Source organism: Calliphora vicina, chromosome 1 (assembly GCF_958450345.1).
Source record: "Calliphora vicina chromosome 1, idCalVici1.1, whole genome shotgun sequence".
In the NCBI taxonomy this organism is placed as follows: domain Eukaryota; kingdom Metazoa; phylum Arthropoda; class Insecta; order Diptera; family Calliphoridae; genus Calliphora; species Calliphora vicina.
The window spans coordinates 171,960,839-171,984,944 of record NC_088780.1 but is presented as its reverse complement, the minus strand read 5'-3'; the positions used below and the strand labels follow the sequence as shown (position 1 = coordinate 171,984,944).

Below are 24,106 nucleotides of genomic sequence, written 5' to 3'. Positions count from 1 at the left end.
TATTTCCTACATTTTAAAGGCATTATTGCATACTCATGATGTTGTGGCACGAGATGTTTACGGAGAGGAAGCTCTACGGGTAACGCCGCCTCCGATGCCTCTTTATTGCAATGGAGAAGATTTGGAAAATGCAGACACAGCAGAGTTACAGCATGTAACACGTGTGCGTTTAGTGCAATTCCAAAAGAACACTGATGAACCAATGGTAAGTAATGCATACATATGTACATTAGATTGTCCCAAACAATTTTTTTTTTGAATTTCGGAACGCATACCCTCCAATTGTTTTATATATATAAAACTATAGTTAAATATGAAATTTTGTCTTTGTATCATGATTGTAATCCGTGCCGACTTGCGATTTTGTTTTGTGGTGCATTTACAAGGGGAAATAATGCATTTTTTCAGTTTTTGTAAAAATTTTGCCATTAAATAATTACTTTTGCAATTTAATTTAAAAGAATCGATATGTGTCGTAATTGTCGTTCTAATAAGATATAAAACACAAAAATTGGTTAACAAATGTTGAAGTTATTGAAAAATCGCCAGGCCATTAACGTGTCTCAGGCCACTAGAACAAGAAACGTAGCTGTTTTATATCTTATTAGAACGAGAATTACGTGTACATTTCGATTCTTTTAAATTAAATTGCAAAAGTAATCATTTAATGGCAAAATTTTTACAAAAACTGAAAAAATTGTAAATGCACCACAAAACTAAATCGCAAGTCGGCACGAGTTACAATCATGATAGAAAGACAAAATTTCATATTTAACTATAGTTTTATATATATAAAAATGTACATGCATACGTACATACTCCCAAATGTTGTATAAACAGTAGGGTATTCAATCGGCTAACCGATTAATTTTGGTCGGTTAACTGTTCGAATAATTAAAAATTACCGATTTTCGAATAACAAATAAACCGATTAATTTGTGTCGATTAACCGAAATTTTGTTTGCATTTTAACATATTTTTTTTGTATTTATTTATTTTTCCATTTTAATTAAAATACAACTGTAACAACTGACATATTTAATTTACATCGATGGCTTAATATAGAAAGGTTGTATCTCAACTTTTACTTACTTTACTGGAGAAGGAAAAAACTCAATAAAATCTGAAAGTGAAAGCCAAAAACTAACAACTAAAAAATTGTAATATATAAAAAAATACTTTTAGAAAAGTTGTTTGTTTTAATATAAACCAAATAATATGCATTCAACATTAAATGAGTTAAGGGTTTTTCTTTCAAACTATTTTTGAAATGAGTTAGGGTTTTTTTTAAATTACTGTAAAAGAATAACATTCTTCAACATAGAAAACTGAAATTTTTTAAAGACTTGAGTTTTGTCTACCAGAATATGTAAAAAACCCGATTTAGAAAAAAACGAGATACGACCTTTCTATATTAAGCCATCGACATGTATTTGTCGAATGAGAACATGATAATAAACGAAACTGAAAACACTACTGAAATGAGTTTTTATCAGAACTTATCGAAATTATTAAAAGTATTTAAAATCTAAAAACGACCTCAATGCACTGTGGTTCCAAATCAAAATCTATGTGGACAAAATTATGAAAATCGGTATCTTCAGAATTTGGAAAAACTAAGTTTTTTCGGAAGCTGACAATCTGCTCTCCTCCAATACAAATGGGTTTTTCAATTGGACATTTCGTTTTCTCGACAGAAGCGCCATTTCAACAAAATTTGAATCATATTTTCGTTATTTTTTTTTTAATATTTTACTGCTTTACTAAATTAGATATATCTCAATGGTTTTACCATATAGAAATTCATACTTCAAAACATAGATAAACATTGATATAGGCTTTTATTAAATGTATATCTTATATTTATGGGCCTCTCCATTTTCCTGTTATAGTCCTTTAAACTTGGTTCTCAAATATACTGATATTTTTTTTTCTAAGAATGTTATATAGCTTGCCAAAAAAAAGACCGTCGAAGTCCGTCCAATGACTATATAGATCATTTAAAGAAACTTCTGGGGAATGTCTTTGTAAAAAAATTGTTGCCGACAGCAAAATATTTATTTATTTATTATTGATTTTTATATATCTAGACCCTACTGTAACTTGAAATATAGTAAATACAGATCTTTTTAAAAATTTAGTTTCAGAAAGACATGAAAACGTATTTTTTTAATTTTTTATTAATGTTTTTTATATGTATATCTAGGGTCTAGATTCTAGACCCTACTGTAACTTGAAAAAAAGTTTATATTGATCTTTTAAAGATTTTTTTTGGAATCGGAGATACCAATTCTATATAAAAAGAGCGCCAAATAATTTTGTCCACCTAGATTTTGATTTGGAACCACAGTGCTGGTATAGATTTTATATGCTTAAAAAAAATTTCGATTTTTGCAAAATCTACAATCAGCGAGAGAGATTTTTTCTAAGTCGAGTTTTATTAAAACTAAAGCAAATTATTTACTTTTTGGTTGAATTGTTATGTTTCGTTTATTTTTTATGTTTTTGTTCTTTTTATTAATAAAATACTCAAATAAGTACAGAAAATTCGTGGTTTTATTTTCACTTTAAAATTTAAATAGAAATTATTCGGTTAATCGAATAATTTAAAATTAACCGATTATTAACCGATTAAATCTATACCCCGATTAATTATTTGCTCGATTAACAGATTAAACCAGAAACCCGATTAATTGACATTTTGTCCAATATTGTTTTACGTAAGGATAATTATAAAATTTTTAGTTAAAAACGGTGGTAAAACTTAATTACTTACTTAATTTTTAAAATTTAAAAAAAAATAATTATAAAAAATTGCTAAAAACAATAATACTGTTACATACAATACAGTAATTTACTGTTAATACTAATAAATTCAAGGATATGAAATCTACAAAGGATAACAGAATTAACGAATGATGCATTTTCGGTTCAATATGGTGAATTTTTCGAAAACCAAGAAAATTTTAAGAATTTTTTTTTATTTGTTTACCAATTTAAAATCTTGCGGATATTCTCTGTGAAAAGGAAATCAAATAATTGTGGTGGTGTGCCTAAAACTGAGTGTATTAGAGCTCAAGATCAAAAGGATATGACTAGATTATGTTAAAAGGGTGCTGAAATTTAATGCTAAAATAATATTTTCACAATCATATGACATCATGTGGTCTTTAAAAATTACAAATAATTAAATCATATTCAAATATCCATTTATTTTGGTAAGTAAACGAATTCCAAAACAGCGGAAGACAACTGTAAATAATATTAAATTTGACACTGTTCCTATTTCATAGAATCCTATATTTAGCTTACGTGATTACTAAGCTATCGCAATTTTTTACTATTTTAATTTAATATTTAAGGGAATATCTTAATATTTAAATTAAAATAGGCCCGAGTAACAGATCGAAACTATCAGACACGAATAAATTAAAATTACGTTAATTGACCTTCCATATCATACTACTACACAATTTTAAGCATAAAGGGCCTGCTTCGAAAAGCATTAGCGCTCAATTTATTTTTGTAAATAACATATGGTTTATTGAATTGGTTTCTCCTTATTATATTTGCATCATTAAATTATATTTTGGAGGTTGCAATAGTCATAAATGTCCACATGTGTACGTTTGGGCAGCATCAAATATATGATGTCACCTTCCATGGTTCAGGTAACACAGCCTTTATTACTTTAATGTCTAACATTTTAGTTTTATTTCAATAAAATCCAATTCAAAATTAGCCATTAATCATAACAAAATTCTTAATTATATCTAAATTTTTATAACGGAATAGGAGTATGACGTTTTTTGGATAAAATGTTTATCCTTTTGAATTTTAATGTCCTTAAATTAGTTTGTATTAAAAGTAAATTATGGTAATGCAACACTGTTATAGTTTTTAGCAATTTTTTACAATTATTTTTTTCAAAATTTTAAAAATTAAGTAAATTTCCGTAGAGTTGCATTTGTTTGCTCGCACAATTTTAACACTGTTTTTATTAAAAATCTTAATACAATTAAAACAAACAAGTAAATTGTATTATTATATTTATTATGTTATTAACAACAGCTGAAATGTTCAAATTAATAATTTATAAATCTCTAAGATTTTATTTGTTGTTTTTATAATATTTTTACAATTACTCATTTTAACATATTCAGTAAATGTTTTAATTGAATTTGCACAAATTATTCGAATATCCGTCACAGTTTTAACTGACACTTAAGTACTTTTCAAATGTTTATTAAATAACATCTAATAATGTTTATTCGGACGGAGTAGGGAACAATTTCAAAAGATAGCTCCCCTTCATAAAATCACAACCATATTTATGGTACCACTTAATATGTATGTATATTTTTAGTCTAATGGAAAGCAATCTATGCCACAAAGGTCACGTTTTTGACAATAGTGACAAATGTAAAAACTAAAACGGTACCAAATTCCCTTGTGTGTAAACAAATTTACAAACGTACGCAATATATTTTTCGTGCGCACTCCTTATATTTATGTTTTTCTCGATCCTTCTAGGGCATCACTTTAAAAATGACTGAAGATGGTCGTTGTTTGGTTGCACGCATAATGCACGGTGGCATGATTCATCGACAGGCAACACTACACGTCGGTGACGAGATACGTGAAATCAATGGTCAGTCAGTGCAGAACCAGTCCGTGGGACAATTGCAACGAATGCTGGTATGTAAACAAATGTTTTAAAGGATAACAAATTGTATCGATTCTAATACTAGCCCAATAAGCATTATGGTACTAAAATACTTACAAGCTCTTCAAAATATTAGCTCCGTTCATTTACTTTCCCAGTAAATACTTCCAACGAGATAGTTGGAAGTATTTACATACATACATACATACATATTTGGCTTGAATTTATATTTTTACTTGATAATGCTTATTGGGTGAGTTTTCCAAAGAAAATTGTTCCCAAATTTTAACGGTGATTCCTCGTTTTTCCTAAAACATGTTCTGGAAAAATTTGTATGATTGTGTTTAACTTTTATCCAGTGGGAAAAATTATCATTTTAATATTTGATATTTCGTTTAGTTACAACGGAACAGTAATCCTTACTAAATTATATTTTTACGAAGTGCTGAATTTCAAAAGTTTAATGTTTTGAAAGCATTTTCAAGTTTCCATGCTTTTGAAAATACAGTTTTAAAGATTTATTTGAAATGATCAATCAAAAATGAACAGATTATAAATTTATCGTTTTATTTGTATTCATATACAAATAAAATACAAATACTTTGAAAATAAAAATAAATGTATGCCTAAACCCAAAATATTTTGGGAAACCTTATAAATAAATATGTATATGTACATTAGAGTGCTCCAAAAAAATAAAATTGCGAATTTTGACCGTCCCCCCCTCTAGAATTTTTCTATGTATTGTAGAAATACATTGTGTAAAATATTAGGATGATAGGATAACGTTAACTGGTGACGCAACGACGCTGAAGTTTTGAGGTGCATTTACAAGGGGAAAATATGCAATTTTTTCAGTTTTTGTAAAAATTTTGCTATTAAATAATGACTTTTACAATTTAATTTAAAAGAATCGAAATGTGTACGTAATTGTCGTTATAATAAGATATAAAAGACAAAAATTGGTGAAAAAATGTTAAAGTTATTAAAAAATCGCCAGGCCATTAACGTGTCTCAGGCCACTAGAACAAGAAATTTATGAACAAAATTAACATATTTTGAGAAATATTAAAATAAAAGCCCATTTTTACTTAAAATATATCCATATTTACTTGTATATGAGTTTTTGTCCTCGTAGGATACCGTTAACCTATTCGCAGCTATGACCAAAAAAATAAAATTTTTTTAACGGCAATTTCAAAACTCCAATTTCAAATTTTTAAAAATTTTGTTAAACAAATTACAGAATTTTTTGATCATCACATGGGGATTTATTGACAACATAATAGGGAATAAAAATGTGAAAAAAGTATGTCAATACCTCCTATAGTTTTTCCGTACCTGCGATATAAATTTTGCGATTTTCGAGAAAAACTAATTTTTTGGCCATATTTTGGGGAATGACCAGAATTTCCTTACTGTAATGATTTTTAAGTAAAAGCTATTCAGAATAATATAGTCCATGTAATTTTAAATATAGTCTGAAAGTTTTACTAAAATCGGAAAACTTTAACCCTTAAATCGTGAAGGTCGAAGGTCAATTTTTCCAATATTTGGAATTTCTCATGGAAAGATAGCGAAATATTATATATTTTTGGGCCGATTTTGATGAAACTTAAGAAAAATATAAAATGAAGTGTAGTATTCACAATAACAGTACAAAAATGGAAATTGACCCTTAAGAGTACTTGGGGTCAAAATTAATGTGTTCTTCGTGATTTTAAAAGTTGAGGGTCATTTGGACCCCAAGTGCTATTAAGGGTTAATTTCCATTTTTGTACTGTTATTGTGAATACTAGACTTCATTTTATATTTTTCTTAAGTTTCATCAAAATCGGCCCAAAAATATATAACATTTCGCTATCTTTCCATTAGAAATTCCAAATATTGAAAAATTTGGCCTTTGACCTTCACGATTTAAGGGTTAAAGTTTTCCGATTTTAGTAAAACTTTCAGACTATATTTAAAATTACCTGGACTATATTATTCTGAATAGCTTTTACTTAAAAATCATTACAGTAAGGAAATTCTGGTCATTCCCCAAAATATGGCCAAAAAATTAGTTTTTCTCGAAAATCGCAAAATTTATATCGCAGGTACGGAAAAACTATAGGAGGTATTGACATACTTTTTTCACATTTTTATTCCCTATTATGTTGTCAATAAATCCTCATGTGATGATCAAAAAATTCTGAAATTTGTTTAACAAAATTTTTAAAAATTTGAAATTGGAGTTTTGAAACTGCCGTTAAAAAAATTTTATTTTTTTGATCATACCTGCGAATAGGTTAACGGTATCCTACGAGGACAAAAACTCATATACAAGTAAATATGGATATATTTTAAGTAAAAATGAGCTTTTATTTTAATATTTCTCAAAATATGTTAATTTTGTTCATAAATTTCTTGTTCTAGTGGCCTGAGACACGTTAATGGCCTGGCGATTTTTTAATAACTTTAACATTTTTTCACCAATTTTTGTCTTTTATATCTTATTATAACGACAATTACGTACACATTTTGATTCTTTTAAATTAAATTGTAAAAGTCATTATTTAATAGCAAAATTTTTACAAAAACTGAAAAAAATTGCATATTTTCCCCTTGTAAATGCACCTCAAAACTTCAGCGTCGTTGCGCCACCAGTTAACGTTATCCTATCATCCTAATATTTTACACAACGTGTTTCTACAATACATAGAACAATTCTAGAGGGGGGGACGGCCTGTACCTAGAAAGTTTTTTTCGTCCATACAATCTTGGAGCACTCTAATGTACATACATTAGGACGGATCGATTTAAAAATCGCCCAAGTGACAAAATAAGAAACTTTGCTCTAAAATGAATTCTGATGTTCCTTAGTTTGACCCAAAGGTAAAATTTTTAAAAATCCCACTTTGACCCATTTAAAGTGCCCCAATCGAGTCTAAATGTATGCCACCATGCTAGTGGCACACCCCCTGGGGGTCTTCTTACAAAAAATTTAATACAACTTAATAATAGAAAAGAAACTAAAAAAATTATTGTTTGATCTCTGATGTCGTCGCCATAACAGCGTCTACATTTTCTGATATAACTCGTTTGGAAACGCTAGCTAGCAATTGAACATGTCGTTCCGTTCCTTGTATATGTGACGGAAAGATCGAGATTTACATAACCTTTAATCCGTTTATATACATATATAGCGTTTCAATCGGCGTAGTAGTTTCGGAGTAATAATAACAAATTGAAGAAATTGTTCAGGTTTATTACTTTATCGCAAAGCCACATAACAGCAACAAAATGTGGTATCGAGCATAAAAATCGATTGATTATTTTCGAATTTATTCACAATTAAGTGAATTCGCTCATTTTCATAAAATTTTAGTTTTTTGTTTGATATACATAAAATTGAGTAGTTAATGTTCTTCTTTCGATTGATTGAACTTTGAAAAAATTTCCCCATGCTATGTACAAATTTTCACATATATATATATTGCGTTTCAATCGTCTCAGTAGTTTCGGAGTTATAATAACAAATTGAAGCAAAAAATATATTTTTTACGTGTAAATAGCGGAAATTGTTAAGATTTTTGGCTTTATCGCAAAGCCACATATAATAGGAACAAAATGAGATATCGGTCATAAAATCGATTGATTCTTTTCGAATTTATTCACAATTAAGTGAATTCGCTCATTTTCACAAAATTTTATGTATACGATTTTCCTTGCGTCCCTACAAATCGACTAGCCCTAACAAACATTCATATATTCTGGATCCTTATTGCGAAGATGATTAAACAATGTCTATCTGTCGATGTTGAAATTTTTTTACAAAAATCGGTACGACACCATATTCATGAAATCATGAAAAAGAATCGGTTTGTCAATCGATATACATAGTTTACCAACGACTAGCATTAGGACAACAATTTAGACATTTTGTTTAAGAATTTATCACCAATATGGGAACTTTTTTTTTTTGATAACTGGTGAAGGGTGCATAATATGTATATATGTATAACAATCCGCACATCCGAAATATAGCACTATGTTCTAATAAAATGTTTCTTATTTTCTTTTACATACAGCGTGAAGCACGTGGTTCAGTAACCTTTAAAATAGTTCCTTCTTATAGAAGTGCTCCCCCTCCATGTGAGGTAATTATAAAATATTGTTTATTATTTATTATTATTATGTACTACTACTACTACTACTACAACAAACAAAGTAACAATTACATATATTTACTATTTTTTTAAAGTTAATTTCATATTTTATATGTTGGTATTTATCTCTTAGTTAAGTACTCCCTCTGATTTGTTCACGACCTTCTTTATTTCCATCATACATATTAATCACTGAGCATGCTAAATGACCTGGTTGAATGAATTCCATTTGATACGTTTTACATACATACATACATACATACATTATGGGCTTATGTGTCGATGACTTATGTGTCGATTATGGATGGCAACCGAACTCTAGTTGCGTTGCCAGAGGACAACCATAAATTTCTGGTTGTCAATTTGGCAACAGAAATGATAACTGCCAGTTGACATCTGTAATACTATTTAGGCAACTGACAACGCAACTGAAGTTCGGTTGCCATCCATAATCGACCCATTAATTTAAAAACATTACATATTTACTTATTTTGGATATCATACATTTGTAGAAAAAATTTCAACTTTTTTTGTCGTGATTAAGTGTCATTATGTTTACCACAACCAAGTTTTTTCTCTGCGAGTATAAGAGATGCTGGGATATTTTGTATACAATTTTAATTGATCTACAAGACAGTTCTACACGGTAACTCGTAAAGCCATCTGAATAAAATAGAGTGTGTGAGCTTTGTTGTTGGATGAGTTATAGCTGCCTATCATATATGGACAAAGCTTTTGCATATAGTTTATAATTGCTCAAGCAATGATCAATTATAAAATATTTGTATGTAATGAGAACAAATATTAAGGTTTAGTTTTGAGAAATAAAAAGGGATTTTATTAAATATAATGAAGCTCACCTAATGGGAATTCAAGAAAACGTGATTTATTTTTTCATTATTAACTTGCCACGAAGGCTTAAACAATATTCGAAGTTAAAGGTAAACAAATGACAATTCTATCTGTTAACTTTATCCGTACTTAACATATATAGATAGGGTTTCTTAAGATAGATAACAATTCATATGTGTATGATTTAAATACAATTTTAAATTGAAATATGATTTAAACATGCCGCCACTCCTTGCAGCAATGCAAATTATGATGTTGTTGAGTTTGTGCATAAAACGGCGTCAGTGTTCGAATTGCCTCAGATATTATCCATTGATTTGGTTGTCGTGCTGCCTTGTCCTTAGCGTGTGACTGGGGGTGTTGACCGTTGCCTCTTAGTTTTGTGTTTGTGCGGCTAGCAACTTGGCTGTGTGAACCGATACCCTTGCGTATGTTGGTGTGTTGTGCTTTTACACGTGGATGACGTGTGGGATGAAGAAGGGTATGGTGTAGTAACCCGCATTTCTTGCACTTGTCAGGACTTTCACAATTTCGGACAATGTGCGTGCGTGCAAAACAATTGAGGCAATATTTGTTTTGGCGTACAACTTGGTTTCGTTTGGTGGAATTCATGGCGAGGAAGCTTCGGCAAAAACGAAGTGAATGATATCGATAACACACTTGACACTGGTGTACATCGAGGTTGCGTGGTGGTTGACTTCCTTCCGTATCTAAAAGGGTAGAGTAAAAAATTAGTAAAAGCTGAAAATGAATAGGCTACGAATAAGAATCAAAAACGAGTTGGAAAAAGAGAATCAGTTTTCGGAATGTAAATGTAGATTAATCACTGCTTGTAGTATTTTGAGTATTATTAAAGGGTAAATAACACAATTTGGTAATTGGACGAGTTAGAATTCCGATTGCCGTACGTACATCTACTACTCGGACATGCTTATCTGGTCCGCTGTGAACCTTTTCTACTCTACCTAACCGCCACTCGTTAGGAGGCAGAATGTCATCAATTATGATTACAAAATCGCCTATTTTCAAATTGGGCTCGGAAAATTTCCATTTGTATCTCTTATGGAGAGATTTCAGATAGCCTTCTTTCCATTGTATTGCAAATTGGTGATGGATGGCCTTTAGCTTTTCCCATCGAGAAATCAATGATGGATTTTCAACTGTCGGATTTTAAAAAGTGTCCTGGGGTTAGAGCAGTCAGGTCTGTGGGATCTTCAGATAAAGCTGAAATAGGTCTGGAATTTAATACGCCTTCAATTCGAGATAGCACGGTGGTAAATTCTTCGAATGTGAAACGATGCGCACCGGCAACTCGTTTCAAATGAAATTCAAAACTTTTTACTGCTGCCTCCCATAGACCTCCCATGTGAGGGGCGTGTGGCGGAATAAAAGACCATTCAAACCCGTGAGTGAGATATTTTTGAGCAATATCATGGGATACAGTTTTAAGAAATGTTAAAAACTCTTTATGAAAAGCACGACTTATTAACTTCAGTCCGATTTAAGATTAAACTCTTCTTGATTTTAAACTCTAACAAATCCACAATCACAATTAAGAGATATAATAGCTTTTAAACCATTTTTTGGATTCATAGTGATTATTTATATAATTTCTTATGAATAATTACACTATGTGTAATATTTTAAGTCATGGAAATATAATCATATACGGACACCACTACGTGATAAAAGACCAACAAAAAAAGACCGGTTTTGTCAGTAACACACTTTTATATATACTACTTATTTTGACGGCAAAGCGTGAGCAGCTTTTTTGTGCCTATTGTAAATTAATTTAAGCAGCGGATTTTTGTTATTCCTCCAAATTGAAAATAAAAAAATTAAATTTAAAAAATGACTAAAAAATCTGAAAATGGTAAAATTATAAACTTTTTGGTGAAAAATGCTATTGATGAAATGGATTTTACAGACATATGTATTTGACGATGGTGGGTTTATAGCGACAGATTCATCAATTATGGTAACATCTGAGTTTACAGCTAATTGTTGAGGACATGATGATGATGGTTGTATGTCGGCGGATTCATCTTCTAGGGTTGCAGTACTTGCATATTGAATAACTGGAGTTGAGCAGTAATCTTCAATGTCTCCAAAAGCATAAACATTTATTTGCTCATCCAGTATACTTTCGCCAAATGGTGTGCAATTAAGCCCAATATTGGTCGAAACCGCACAAAAATTTCAAATGGGAATTCGGATGTTTTTTGACCGAAAATATACCCCTTTCACACTAGGCAATTTAGTTGCGCAACAAAACAGCATGCAACATTTTCTTCTCCTTAACTCCTTCATATTCGTATAACTCGCCGTAGAACCGACTCATCTTTCTTAATTTATCTGAAATGGAATAATATTCTAATTAACGATAAATATAAACATTAAAAACTATTACCCACCTTGTATTGATGTGACGCCTTCGTCGGCTTCAAGCAAGCCAGCACCTGTAGACTTTCTCCAATTCTCAGCTTTGTTATAATTTGCTTTAATATTTTTTTAATTTCCAACGCACAATATCCCAAGATGCATCTAATGCTGTTGTTTCCAAAAACTTTCTGTAAAAGATTTGAGCTGTAGGCTTCTAAAATTTGTTCAGATAATTAAAATTCCAATAAAAATACAAATTATTTACAACTTACTTCAAAATCTTGTTGTTCCTGTAGGTATTCCAATAACTGCTTAATTTCGGCATCGTCCATCTTTTATTATTTGTTTTGCTACGTTTTCTTTTGAGTTTAGTATTTTCACTCATTTTTATTTTTTTAATATTTAGCACACAATTTATAAAAAAATAAATATAAATTATTTTGGCGGTAAGGCAATCAGCTGTTTATTTTTTTGGTAAATCTACCAAGCTTATATACTAGACCTTTTCATGGTAGTTGTAGTAAAGAGATGTAAATTTAAAATAAATACATTTTGTTGTTGCGTTGATGTAAATAATATTATTTATAATATACCTACCATACTTAACAAACCTACTTTACTACCAAGAGTGAAAACCGCTATAGTTTCTGTCTTTATTTAAATTAATATAGTGTAAATAGTACAATGAGGTGATCAAAAGTTCATTTTAAATTTACTACAAAACATTTTTTAATTTTGTCATCGCTACGCTTTGGAAAACGCCTTTCAAATAGTCGAATGCGTTATAACAATTAATTTTTATGTGGAGCGATATTAGGCAGCAATTAAAGGTGAATTCTTCAGTCTATGTTGTTTCAGTTGTTTCTCCTCACTTCCTCTTGGTCTCCACAAATTACATTGGAATTGATTCAGAGGTTAGCGCGAATCCCAATTGAAAAGAAAACAAATGAATTTAGGAAAGTCGCCCTTATCGATGATCCCTTGCAAAATGTTGATGACCTTCATATCACACCAAATCTTCCATTTAATTTTTTTCATTAGATCTTTCAATGTTTCATAGCTTTCTTTCATGTTAATACCCATTGCTAGCGGAATGATTTCAAGTTTGAAACAGAACCATCAATAAATAATCTCCACTCACTAGCGATGTAGTTCATTCCCATTTTTACCACCAAAGCTTTTATATCGTTGCAGTATGCGAACAAATTGTCATCATTTAGAGTGTAGAGGCTCTGAAATTCAGCTTGCCGTTTGCGGTACGCCGCACGGTGCTTTGCCTCATAGACAAAAATCAAAAAAAAACATTTGGTCTCAAAATATGATAAAATATATGTTGATCGATAGCCAACAACAACTCAAATAAATTTGTAGGAATTGGTTTTATTTGACTCTCTTAGACTTCACCAGAGGTCGCTAAAGTCAGTCAAATTTAAGACCAGAAAATAATTCAAGAAAATAATTCTCAAAAATTCATTTTTGAAAAAATTAGTTCAAATTTTTGTTTTTTGTATTAAAAATTTCGACAAACATTTTTTTATCGCTCAAAAAAATAAGTTTTTTGAAAAAAAAATTCAAAAAATTAAAAAGCATAGCATGTAACTTGAAGCGTAGATTGCGAAGTAGGTATGTCAATGCTTTGACGCGAAGACGCGTAGTGTGGACCTACAGTTTTATATTGTATGCTGCGTCCCTTCATGCGGCTGCTGAGCATACTGCTTTGCCTGTGCTGCTGCGGTCGGTGCGTGAGTTGTTTATTGAGATCTTAGGTACATTTTTGTAGTTGATTGTTTCCTTGAATTTTGAAGATGAAGTTTTTTTGATTCACAATTTTTGTTCTTTATGACAACTTTGCCTCAGAGAGTAAATCAAAATTCCGAACGGTTTTGCAAGATATTAGATTGCTTCTGAAATCGGACAAATAAATAAAGTTAAAGGTCACACACAAATATACACATGTTGCTGAAATTTACTGTTATTTAGTAAAAAAGAAGACTGAACGATTTGCAGATTCGCAATCTGCAAATATTGGCCGTTGTTGATACCCTTTATGTTAAAATACAATAAAATAACTAATCAAAATGTTACCTCATGTGATGTTGTTGATTACGTTGAAATAGACTGTGACATGTGATTGAATAAGACAAATTTACTGTGATATTTTTATTTTATGTTGACATACATTTGTTTTAATATTTTTAAGTTTTGTGTTGTGCACTTATACAAACAAAAACTGTGATATATTTTATAAATGATGTAAACTTGGCAAAAAATATTTGCCCAATTCACAATTGGTGTCGTAGCGTTGTATCGTTATATCGTTGTATGTCGTAATTTGTATACCCTACGCCACCATAGTGGGGAAGGTATTATGCGTTTGTGCAGATGTTTGTAACGTCCAAAAAATAGTCTAACACCCACCTTAAAGTATACCGATCGACTTAGAATCACTTTCTGAGTCGATTAAAAACCTTGTGCGCAGAGTACAGGTCTCAATTTTTAAGATATTTCGATGAAATTTGATACATATTATTTTTTCGGCTCAAGGACCAAGCCTATTGAAGCTGGCTGAAATCGGTCCATTATTTCACCTAGCCCCCATACAAATGTCCTCCCGAAATTGGACTTTATCGGTCATAAATGTTTAATTTATATATGTATCTCCACAAATTCCGCTCCAAATAATTTTTATACACACAAAATTCATGTCACCAAATTTTGTTACGATCGGTCCATAATTAGTCATAGCCCCCATATATACCCGCTTCCGAAAATCACTTTAACGTGTATAAATCGCTTAAAAATGTTGGTAAACACACAAAATTCAACATAGTTAACTTTAATATAGACATAAATCACACGACCTAATTTCATGGTGATCGGTCCATAATTGGTCATAGCCCCCATATAAGGCCCACTTCCGAAAATCACTCAAAAATATAAATTATTGAAATTTTAAAAGAAAATTTTTTTTTGCTCATTTACTTAGTGTAGGGTATTATATGGTCGGGCTTGACCTACCATACTTTCTTACTTGTTTTTATTATTGTTTTGTTTTTGTTTCGAAACAATTTTTGGAAAATTATTTATGACATACAACACTACGACAACAATTGTGAATTGGGTGATTATATGTACAAACTAATTTATATACATATATGTATTTATATATATTTTAACAGGCTATTTTAGTCGTAAGTAACAACGGTAATCATTGAAAATTACGATAGGTATTTTCTTTTTGCATTTGCAAAGTTTGGTAATAATTGACAGCTTAAAAACAATGGTATGCTAACTTTTCGTGTATGCAAAAGTATGCGTACATAAAAATTAAAGGTATTTGTAACTGTTTCTGTTATTGTGTGATACTACAATACTGCAGTGTTTGTTTCAAACTCATCATAAATGTGATTTTTGAAAATTTTTTGTTTCAAATTGGAATAATTTCAAGAAATGGCAAACAGAAAATTAATTAATAGTGATAAACAATTTTAAAAAGATTGGAATTTTTATCTCAAAGCCTAGTTCTGGTCGTCCACCAAAATTAACTGAACGCGAAAAAAAGGGTTATAATGCAATCTGTGAAGGAAATTCCCAGATTTACTGTATCGAAGGCCAACTATAGAAGCCATGTAGCACGGAAAAAGCCTCCAGTTTTGATAGTTAATAGACAGAAACGAATTGCTTTCACTAAAGAACACATAAAAATGCCTCCAGAGTTCTGGAAAAATATTCTGTTCACGGATGAATGCAAGTACTATATCTTTGGCATAAAAGACCGTCAGTTTGTTTGGAGAAAGCTTTGTACAGTGCTTAGTCCGAAAAATTGATAACCAACACACAGTGGTATGAGCAAAAAAAGGGGGGGGGGAATAAATCTGTAACTTCTAAACCCTTAGTCCAACTTAAACGAAATTTCTCATGCGCAAAGAGGAAGTGTTGTCGAGTTTATGTTTTGAACTCGGACCTCATGACCCCACCACGAGCGGGACCTGCTGACCAACTTAAACGAAATTTCTCATGCGCAAAGAGGAAGTGTTGTCGAGTTTATGTTTTGAACTCGGGCCTCATGACCCCACCACGAGCGGGACCTGGGGTCCCTAAAGTAGGACACCTCGGGTATGTTCAATTTTAAAAATGATCATATTTCTTCGTTTGTGTTCCGAATTCAAGAAACTTACATATATAGAATCTTCTCATCGAGCACTACATAAAACCTTGTCGTAGCTATCAATTATCTTTTATAGCTTAGGATATATTCGCATTTGAAAATTTAATTTTCAACATTTTTACCCACCCTACTCCAGTTTTTTGATGACCGCGATTTCACATATTTCCCGAATTTCTCCACTTTTTTTATAGGATTAACAACAGATGTATATATCAAATAAAGAAAGAATTGGTTAAAAATCATGACTGAGTCCAAAGTTACATGCATTTGAATTTAAAAAATTAAAAAAGGCGATTTTTCGCTATTTTTTGGGGAAAAAGTACTTTTATTCTTTTTAAGTTATCTAAAAAATTTCATTCAATTTCATTCATTGGACTAAGGGTTTTAAGGGTACAGATTTATTTCCATCTTTTTTTTTTGCTCATACCACTGTGCAACAGTTAAGCATGGTGGTGGTGCAGTGATGGTACGGGGCTACATGACAAGTGTAAAAGAAAAAGAAATTTAGAATTTATGCCATAAGGTCTATTTAGACATTCTAATGAACAATTTTACCGAAAGTGTTAGCAAATTGGGCATTGAAGATGATTATATATTCCTGCAAGACAACGACCCAAAGCATACTACACACAACACAAGGCTTTGGTAGTTGTTTAATAAAACAAAAACAATTGAAAACTCCTCCGCAGTCACCATAGAACATTTATGGGATTTGTGGAGTGAAATATACGAAACCATGTAAAAACATTTATTTTTTTTTTAAAACGAGAAGTAACACTCAGGCAATTAATATGCCTATATATAAATGTGTTACTTTCTTTGGAAAGGCGATAGAGTGTAGAGGAAAAGGTGGTGAGAGGAGGATAAAAGCTTTTAATTGACAACTCTGCAATTGCGCTTTATGTTTGTTATTAGTGAGATGGCCTCTGGTGGTGCGATGGCGCCTTAGTCAAGCCATCAACCTTTATTTAATTATTTTACTTCGGTGGCGTTATAGTGTTATACCACCGAAGGAGAGCGCTGTGATAAATATTAGTTATTAGTAAACTAATAATTATTATAAACTGATGTTGATTGGCAGCGGCTGGGAATCGAATCAAACGCGCTAACCAATTAAGCCACAGCACCCTCCCACAATTCAGTTGTGTTCTTAAATATTTAAGAGTTTTATATAAAAAATTTCAAATGAGTAGCGTTTATTTTTATATCCAAAATTAGAGTATACTTTTAATTTTCGTTCTTGTTCTTTTGGTGGAGAAAACGGTTAAAAACTGTATTTTGGTACTTTTTTGGCACCCTATGAATCTTTTAAACCAATAAACATAGAAACAAATTTTAAATCGTATTCTTTATTTATCAAAAAATAAAAAATATAAGTTTGGTACTTTTTGGAAATTCAAACCCTTAAGGGATAAAAATTGTGTTTATTTTTTGTACTTTTTCATAAAATATGTTTTTCTATAATTTGACATAGACATACGAATATTTTATTATGAGCTTTCACCACGATACAGATTCTTATTTGAATATAATTTTACCACCGCAATGGGGATAAAAAAAAGTACCAAAAAAGTGATAAAATCGGGAAAATACATTTATTTGAAATTATTAATCCAAATTTGATAATTTTTTTAACATTGGTTCCTGGATTCATACAAAAATTAACTAACAGGGTGGCATTTGGAACTCGAGTGCCAAAGAGTATATTGGGCCAAATCCGGGTAAACAGTTTGGTACTTTTTTAAAAACATACTTTTTCTTGGCACATTAACACAGATTTTAAACAATTTTGGCAAAATGGAATATTTTTAAATTTCAAACTTGAGGGGTGTTCAAGGAGAAAAGGGAAATTGGTACTTTTCTCATAATGGTACTTTTTTAATATTTAAAATTATTTCACTTATCGACATTTAAGTTAGCTGATACACAGAATCAATTAAGTCTCCGTACAGAAATTCTTGTAATATAAACTAGCAATTAATGGTCACTTTTCAATACATATTTAAACATTTTTTTAAATAATTTTATAAAAAATTTTATAAACTAGAAATCAACATAAAAAAATACAAACATTTTCATTAAAAACATAAAAATTTACATAAATTCAATAATTGTACTAAAAGTCTCCGTACAGTTGACCGTTTTAACCCCTTGTGGACCAAGGCTTTAAATAGTTGAAAAGTTTTATTTTTTTATGAAATATTGACTACAGGACCGGCAAGATAGCGAAAGGGACCTGCAAGGATCCGAAAGGGACCTGGTACCGTTGGGTCAGCATCAGCCAAAAGATAAAAATCTCATTGATTTTTGTTTACATTTTATTACTATATTGATTAGTTTTGTAACTTTTATAAAATTTTTTATTACAAGTCTATTTTATGGTATTTTACGAAAAAATATTTTTTGTCATTACAACATAAATAAACACCACAATGAGAACATGAAATAATTCACCGTTATTCTGGGTAAGCAAATTTGCCAATAGGCAAAAAAAATATATTATTCCAAAGATGATAGTATACTTCAAAGTACTTTTGGGCAAAAAGGGTCAAAATATGTTTTGTTTTCGTTTTGTAAGCTTATTATTGTTATGGTACTTATAAGTACCGTCGGTCGACAAAGGGTTAAGGCAAGGAACCCCAATATTAAAATTAAGTGCATTTAATATTTGGTAGGTCCTCCTTGCTGAGCAATTGCAGCATTTAAATGGCAGTGCATGGAATGGACCAGCTTTGTTGTTGTTAGGAAATCTATTTTATACCACTCTTCCATTATAACGGCTTTTAGCTGATCTTTACTCGATATATTGTGCTGCCGAACCTTTCTTTCCAAGTGGTACCATAGATGCTCAATCGGGTTGAGATCAGGTGACTCAGCTGGGCGATTTAATTGCTTAGGAACATTATAAATAAGACATTCCTTTACTAATCCAGAGATGTTTGTTTTAAGTTTTCTTTTAATATATTAAGGTATGTATATTTATCCATCGTCTTTTCAATAAAAATAAGATTTCCCACCCCAGATGAAGCCATGCAACTCCAACCAATTACGTTACCTCCTCCATGCTTTACGGTTAGCGTCAGATGCTTCGGATCCATTTTAGTATTTGGCTTTTTCCATACCATTTTTCTTCCATTAGAACCAAAAATATTAAATTTACTTTCATCGCTAAAAAAAATTCGATTAAAAAAAAAACATCTTTATCAATATACTCAATAGCGTAATCCAATCTCTTTCTCATGTTCACTTTTCGAACAAGCGGCTTTTTACGGCTTACCCGACCATTGTATACATTTAGTTTAAGAGCATTTCTTACAGTCTGGGGGTTTACCGTTAATTCATCACTAATTTTCAAGTTTCCCGCAATTTCACATGCGCTAATTTTTGGATTACCTTCTACAAATCGTACAATTCTTCTCTCTAACGGCCATTCTCACAATGTACGATTAAAAGTTAACGTGAACTTTAACCGCAAGTTTGGCTAATTTGAATTTCACAATGTACGATTAATTCTTAATTGACACTATTTAACAACAAAGTTGCTGTTAAATATAACCGAACAAATTTCGCCGGTTAGCATCTTAATTGTAAGAAATATAATAAAAGAACATGGAAAAACATTTATATTTTTGTAATATTTATAATTTTTAAAAGTGTAAAGCGAAGAAAAGTAAATTTTGCACGAGGTGATCCATATACCACCCGGATATTGCACTTACAAACCAAACAACAAATGTGCACTTTTGCTTGTTGGTTTTCAGTAATTGTTGTTCAGTTTGTTCTGTAAATTTTATAGTTAGGTACCTTCATATTTTTGAGTTTTATACGTTTTTTTATTATACCACTAAGAAAACACAAACTATTATTTTTTATGCCGTCTTTTAGACAATTTTTTATATTTCAATCTTTCATTACACTATTTTTCGTAAACAAATGTATGCATTATTGCCATACTTTCTACTGAATGCTTTGGTTAAGTAATCAAATGATGGTGAAAGGTAAATCGGTAACCGTTGGTTAAATGGTCCCCGTTAAACAAACCGACAGTTAGTTAATTTTCCGGTTAAAATGAAATAATCGTACATTGTGAAAATGGCCGTAAGTGGTGTTCTAGATTTCTTCTTTGGTACTTTTTCTTTATTCGAATGGTACTTTTTGTAATGTCTTCACTAATGAACCTAGAAACATGAAATACACAAGTGGGTACTTTTTCTATATTTTAATGGTACTTCTTGAATTTTCTATAAGCGAAATCTGAAATTAAGCGAAAGGTACTAAGTGAGTGAAAATTCAAGCGGATACTTTTTGGTACTTTTTCTATATACTAATGGTACTTTTTTGAATTTTCTATAACAATGAACTTAGAAACATGAAATTAAGCATATATGGTCCTAAGTGAGTGAGAATTCTAGGGGAGACTTTTTGGTACTTTTTCTTAATTCGAATGGTACTTTTTGTAATTTCTTCACCAATGGACCTAGAAACATGAAGTGAAGGTAATATGGAAAATGTTTGTGAGTGGGAAACCACAAACATTTTGGTACTTTTTCTATATTCTAACGGTACTTTTTGAATTTTCTGTAATAATGGACATAGAAATATGAAATTAAGCGTATATGGTCCTAAGTGAGTGAGAATTCTAGGGGAATACTTTTTGGTACATTTTCTTTATTCCAGTGGTACTTTTTTTAAATTTTCTATAACAATGAACTTAGAAACATGAAACTAAGCATATATGGTCCTAAGTGAGTGAAAATTCTTGGGGTAGACTTTTTGGAACTTTTTGCAATTTCTTCACCAATGAACCTAAAAACATGGAATTAAGCTTTATATGGACCGAAGTAAGTGGGAATCCACAAGTGGCTGCATTTTGCTACTTTTTCTATATTCTAATGGTACTTTTTTAATTTTCTGTAATAATGGACATAGAAATATGAAATTAAGCGTATATGGTCCTAAGTGAGTGAAAATTCAGGGGATACTTCATGGTACTTTTTATTTATTCCAATTGTACTTTTTTGAATTTTCTTTATTCTAATGATAAAACATGAAATTAAGCTTTATGGTCATGAGTGAGCATTCAAGGGAGAGACATTTGCTGCATTTTCTTTATTCGAATGGTACTTTTTGTATTCTCTTTGAATGAACATAAAAACATGAATTAAATCTTATATGGACCTAAGCGAAAGGAAATCTACAAGTGTGGACTTTATTGTAGTTTTTTATTATTCTAATGCAAAATTAAAATAAATAGGAATCAAATGGAATAGGATGATTAGATATTTTGAAAATTATGTAAAAACGTTATTAAATAATTTGATAATTTAAGATGTTTCATGCTACATAAGTACCACATTTTTGATTTGTACATTGATATACTTTTATTTTAATATCAAAATATATGCTAACGAAGTAGCGGGTAATATGCTAGTATTTAAATAAAATTCAATCCCTGAAAAAGTTGGAAATAATACTATGTAGACTATCAAAAAACTAAATATTTTACAAATTTTATTTTAACAAATTTCAATTATATCGAGCCCTATTTAAATTAGTTTGTTTGCTTGCTTATGTATTAACTTAATTAAAATTTAGTCGTAACCGACATAATTTTATTAATATTATAAAATGTATAACGGGAAAAAGACGTAAGCGAAAAAAAAAATTGGTTAGTGTACATATGAAATTTAAACAAACTGCATCCTATATCTCAGATATAATAATACTTACATATTAACGGAGTTTTAAAGAAATACAATGGCCTACTACAAAAATATTTTAAAAAAATTAATATGAATAATTTGATTAATTTAACCAAAACTTTAATTTAGCTAAAATTGCGTAACAATCAATATCATAAATGAATTCATACTACGAGTATATAAAATCGCGTATTTTTATACATACAATAGTAAAATTCACAAACATATGTGGGGCACTGTATGTATTTTTGACATATCTTTATATTTAATTTAGCTACTTTGCCATTCGCATTCTTCACTCAAGATTTATGTAGTTGTTAGTAAACACTTTATTTTATTTTATAAGTTTTTAGTTTTTATAATTACTTTGTAATCTATTTGTTTGTTTCTCATTAAAATTAACATTCTCATTTCTTTCGCAAACAAAAAAAAAAAAATATAATAATAATTCAACATCATGCAGCTTTTTAGGATAAGACCAGCCCCAGTTCTAGTAAGTGCCTCGAAAGGAAAATGAATAAATAAAACTCATCTGATAATTAAATGAATATTTATAATTTTATGTTAAATTTGCGTTTCTAAAAATATTGAATTAGTTTATCCCGAATTCATTATGAATCTATAACTATTGTACATATTCAATTTTGCATAAAATATTTATAACCAAAATGTTTTTGTTTGTAAAATTGAATTAATGTAATTGGAATAGCGTAGTTTTTAAAATGTAAATTATTGTTTTTTATAGATTTTTGTACGAGCACAATTTGATTACAATCCACTGGATGATGAGCTGATACCGTGTGCACAAGCTGGAATAGCCTTTCAGGTTGGCGATATATTACAAGTAAGTTTTATAAAAAAAAAATTTGTCGACTGAATTTTACTTATGTGCGATAGTGCCAAAACAAAAGGATTTAGTATCAATATTTTTAGTTGCTCAAAAATGTGTGGAATGTAGAAATACGCTGCCCGCCTCTGCGAACATCCGCTGATAGTAACATGATATGGCCGAACTAAAAATACGAAATTTGGTCTGAATATTTTCTAATAATAAAAATATAATTATAAAAAAGTTAATAATTATGTTTATTAAAAAAAATTGTTGTCATGTTGTAGAAAAAAGTATGTTTTCGTGGTGAAACATATTTCCTAATATTTATATAATTAACCATAATTTTATTATTAGAATATATTCCGACAAAATTTCGTATTTTTAGTTCCTATTGTTTCGGCCATATCATTTTATTAACAGCGAATGCGGGTCAATGTATTTCCAAATATCTTTGTCCATATATTTTGTGCCGATTTTTCCTAAATTTCATACCCCTAGGTCGTTTTGTGTTGGCACTATCAAGATCTTATGACAATATGCTGATTTTGACTTGTTAGAAACAAGCCATTCAATTAATATAATCATAAGTAGTTTAATCAGTAATTATTTAATAATTTATTTTAAATTTCGTATTATTTACGTTTGGATTGTAAATATATTCAATTAAATTATTCGAATAATATTTTTTACTCGTTATGCGTTATTCCTTAATATTAAAGTTTTACTCGATTAAAATAAAACGCGAATAATTGAGAAGCATACACCCAGAGAAAAACAACTTAAAATCAATAATGAACCATATTGAATCAATAAGAAACATTAACGAAAGAAAATCTAGTAACGTTGAAATTTTTTATTTCAATATGAACAATATTAATTTAAAGTTGAAAAATATTGATTTATCGTATTTTAATATATGTACATATGTAATTTCTATATTATAAATAAAAGTTAATAACAGCACAAAAATGGAAATTAATTGATTTAAAAAGTTCAGGGTCATTTGGACCCCAAGTGCTATTAAGGATTAATTTCTATTTTTGTGCTGTTATTGTAAATACTAGACTTCATGTTATATTTTTCTTTAGTTTCATCAAAATCGGTCTAAAAATATATAACATTTCGCTATCTTTCCATTAGAAACTCCAAATATTGAATTTGACCTTTGACCTTCACGATTTAAGGAAAACTTTCAGAATATATTTAAAATTACCAGGACTATAATATTCTGAACAGATTTTACTTAAAAATAACAGTAAGGAAATTGGGCTCATTTCCCAAAATATGGCAAAAAAATTAGTTTTTATCACGGGTTTCTCTTCTTAGAACAAGCTAAAAAAAATGTTGGTAGTA

At 30.1% G+C, this 24,106-nt stretch overlaps 1 protein-coding gene across 7 annotated transcripts in view; it reads left to right on the top strand.

Annotated features, from left to right (window-relative positions):
- Nucleotides 1–24,106, top strand: part of CASK (peripheral plasma membrane protein CASK) — a 169,118-nt gene that overhangs the window by 111,363 nt on the left and 33,649 nt on the right. For 5 of the 7 annotated variants that reach the window (XM_065498244.1, XM_065498240.1, XM_065498241.1 and 2 more), the window contains 5 exons: nt 20–205; nt 4,534–4,698; nt 8,737–8,805; nt 22,385–22,414; nt 22,667–22,765. In XM_065498244.1, coding sequence (XP_065354316.1) covers nt 20–205; nt 4,534–4,698; nt 8,737–8,805; nt 22,385–22,414; nt 22,667–22,765 — 549 coding nt within the window. The remainder of the gene's footprint in view (nt 1–19; nt 206–4,533; nt 4,699–8,736; nt 8,806–22,384; nt 22,415–22,666; nt 22,766–24,106) is intronic. The other 2 variants (XM_065498242.1, XM_065498243.1) reach the window with 1 other exon arrangement.